This window comes from Cariama cristata, unplaced genomic scaffold (assembly GCF_000690535.1).
Source record: "Cariama cristata isolate BGI_N322 unplaced genomic scaffold, ASM69053v1 scaffold29913, whole genome shotgun sequence".
NCBI classification, from domain to species: Eukaryota; Metazoa; Chordata; class Aves; order Cariamiformes; family Cariamidae; genus Cariama; species Cariama cristata.
The window spans coordinates 25,344-27,770 of record NW_009607145.1 but is presented as its reverse complement, the minus strand read 5'-3'; the positions used below and the strand labels follow the sequence as shown (position 1 = coordinate 27,770).

General features: G+C 35.6%; 1 protein-coding gene across 1 annotated transcript in view; it reads right to left on the bottom strand.

The window, feature by feature from the left end:
• Positions 1–221: 221 nt before the first annotated feature.
• LOC104158865 (chromosome unknown open reading frame, human CXorf22) overlaps positions 222–2,427 on the bottom strand; it is a gene marked incomplete at its 3' end in the record, with an annotated part of 24,748 nt that continues 22,542 nt past the window's right edge. Inside the window, exons 19-21 of the mRNA XM_009696623.1 lie at positions 2,262–2,393; positions 939–1,016; positions 222–366 (exon numbers count right to left, since the gene is read on the bottom strand). Of these exons, the coding sequence (XP_009694925.1) occupies positions 222–366; positions 939–1,016; positions 2,262–2,393 (355 nt within the window). The remainder of the gene's footprint in view (positions 367–938; positions 1,017–2,261; positions 2,394–2,427) is intronic.

Here is a 2,427-nt window from a genome sequence, read left to right as displayed (position 1 = left end):
AGGCAACCTGACATTTTCTAAATGCTTATTTTTGGCAAATGTCATTTTACAGGCAAACCAAAATGTCTTCTCTTAATTTAAATTAAGCAGCACTTTTAAAATAATTGCTTTAGGTTTTCTTAAATCAGAGAATTTGCATACCTGAAATATTCTGACAGATTTTCTCTAAGCACTACCCATTCTTTATTTAATGAAAATTCTGATATAGTAAAAGCAAATACCTGAATGGTCATTAGCACTGAATTCAAAAACTTTATACTTAGAAAAATCAAACTCCACTCTGGTATATGCTTGTCCTTTGTTCCGCAGTAAAAAGGGAATTGATTTTGTAGAACCGACATAAACACCACCGAAGTCAAATAGTTCCTGTAAGTTGAAAGAAAAAAACAAAACAAAACAAAACACTGGGTCAAAACACTGTGAAGTCAAGTTTATAATTGAACAGAATATGAAAAATATAATTGTTCAAAGATTCACAATTTATAACACAATAACAGTCTCAGTTAATCAACTGCCTTGCATAACCCTTATCTTTAAAATCTTTCCAGGACATAATACGCAACAGTTTGGAATTCAATACATAAATCCAGTTACACCATCAGGAAAGTCTTCATCATTCAGTAAACAGATCAATGGATTCTTTTGCTTCTTATTGCATTTTTTTCCTACCACTACCTTAAAGAAATCCTCTCCCTTTTAACATACTTTTTCCAGACTGTCAAGTTCAAAAGCTAAAGCTGTCAGCTATCATTCAGTGCAACTGTGATATATACATTTAGTTTTTAATTTCTCTTCCTAAGTTCTTCTCTTTGATAATTTTCTCAGGAAGCTAGCATAGGGAAAAATGAAAAATATGTAGTAGGGATGAGCCACTTTGACATGTAGATAAAGCAAAACACCATCAATCTTACCAATTGCTACGGCTTCTTCATACTTACCACATCAATGTTAATTTCAGGGATCTCTACACATCCACCAATCCTAAGCACCAGTGCTTCTGAATTTCGCACTGCCACCTAAGTGAACGGATGACAGTGTGATTGTTGACAAGGTCATTTTAATGTAACTATCTCACCAAATCTGTCATAAACGTGAAAAAAGTTTTTTAAACAAAAAAAAAACCCAAACACACACGAACAACTAAGCTACCCCACAGACACAGAGTGGAGAGAAACATTTGTCCATAATTTGTAATGAGAATATGAAAATAACTCTGCCCTTATAATGCATTTTTGTTATGGAAATATAAAGACGTAAAGAAAATGCCTTCATTTTCTAGAACAGACACAGATTCCAGTGAGATGTGACTTTAGAGAAGAACCAATCATGCCTCTGTAGCACACCATATCTGGGATACTCACAGCTGTCAAGTGAAAAAAAAAAAAAAAGAAAAAAGCACACGTAACAAAGTTTTAGGAAAGACCAGTCTTCTGCAGACAAAAATAATGTTGCAGGAGGCTGTGTAGCATGAGAATGAACAGTTTTCTCCAACAGGAGAAAGCTGAGTGGATGGGTTAGATTTAATCAGTAGCTGTGAGGATTGGAAAGTATACTGCAACACAAATTGCTTGACAGAGGTGCTGATACAAAGTATACACTATTGTTCTGAGCAATGCTAAATCTGTTTTAGAAGTGGAAAAAAAGAAATGAATACTAGGTTTAGCGAGCATGATGTAGGCAGCCACAGAAGATGGAGAATCCAGGATTAGAGTCAGAAAAGGTAGCAAAGATCATCCCCACGATAGCATCCTCTTTCCCCATTCTCACTTATCTGACCAAGGACAAGTTCAGGAAGCAGGCATGCAGAAGAGAAAATAGGATTAGATGTTTATTGCACCCTTATTATCAAATCGAATCTACTAGTAAATCCATCTCTGAGATGACCACAAAAAAGAAGCCAAGAAATTAAAGACTCTGCAGTATTCCAGTCCTGCTCCTCTATAAATCATAAAAACTGCAGATAAGTTTACGTGATCTTCTGAAGACAATAACACCTTAGTTTCAACAGCTTGCCAATGGTATAATATGAATCAGCTCAAACTGAGAGGCTGTTTTGATACTTCAGAGCAGGATTGAGACAAAATAACAGAATAGGTTAGAGCAGCCATCAACTGCTGTAAGAAAACCTTTTTTCTTTTTTTCCTTAAAAAGCATTAGAACACTGGAAATAAAATCCAAAAGATGCTCAAATGTATGCACATCTCCACACATAAACACACAGCATAACACTCAAAAGACAAAGTTGTTCCAGTTTTGAATACCTCCACTCTCGTATCAAAACTCATTTTTGCATTCGGAGTGAAACAGATTTTGAGATCAGCATGGCCTCCAACAGGTACCACCCCTTCAAAAGGGGTAATCATCACTCCAGGCACTGGGTTTGAATCAACAACCTTCAAATACAAACACGAAACATTAATAACACTG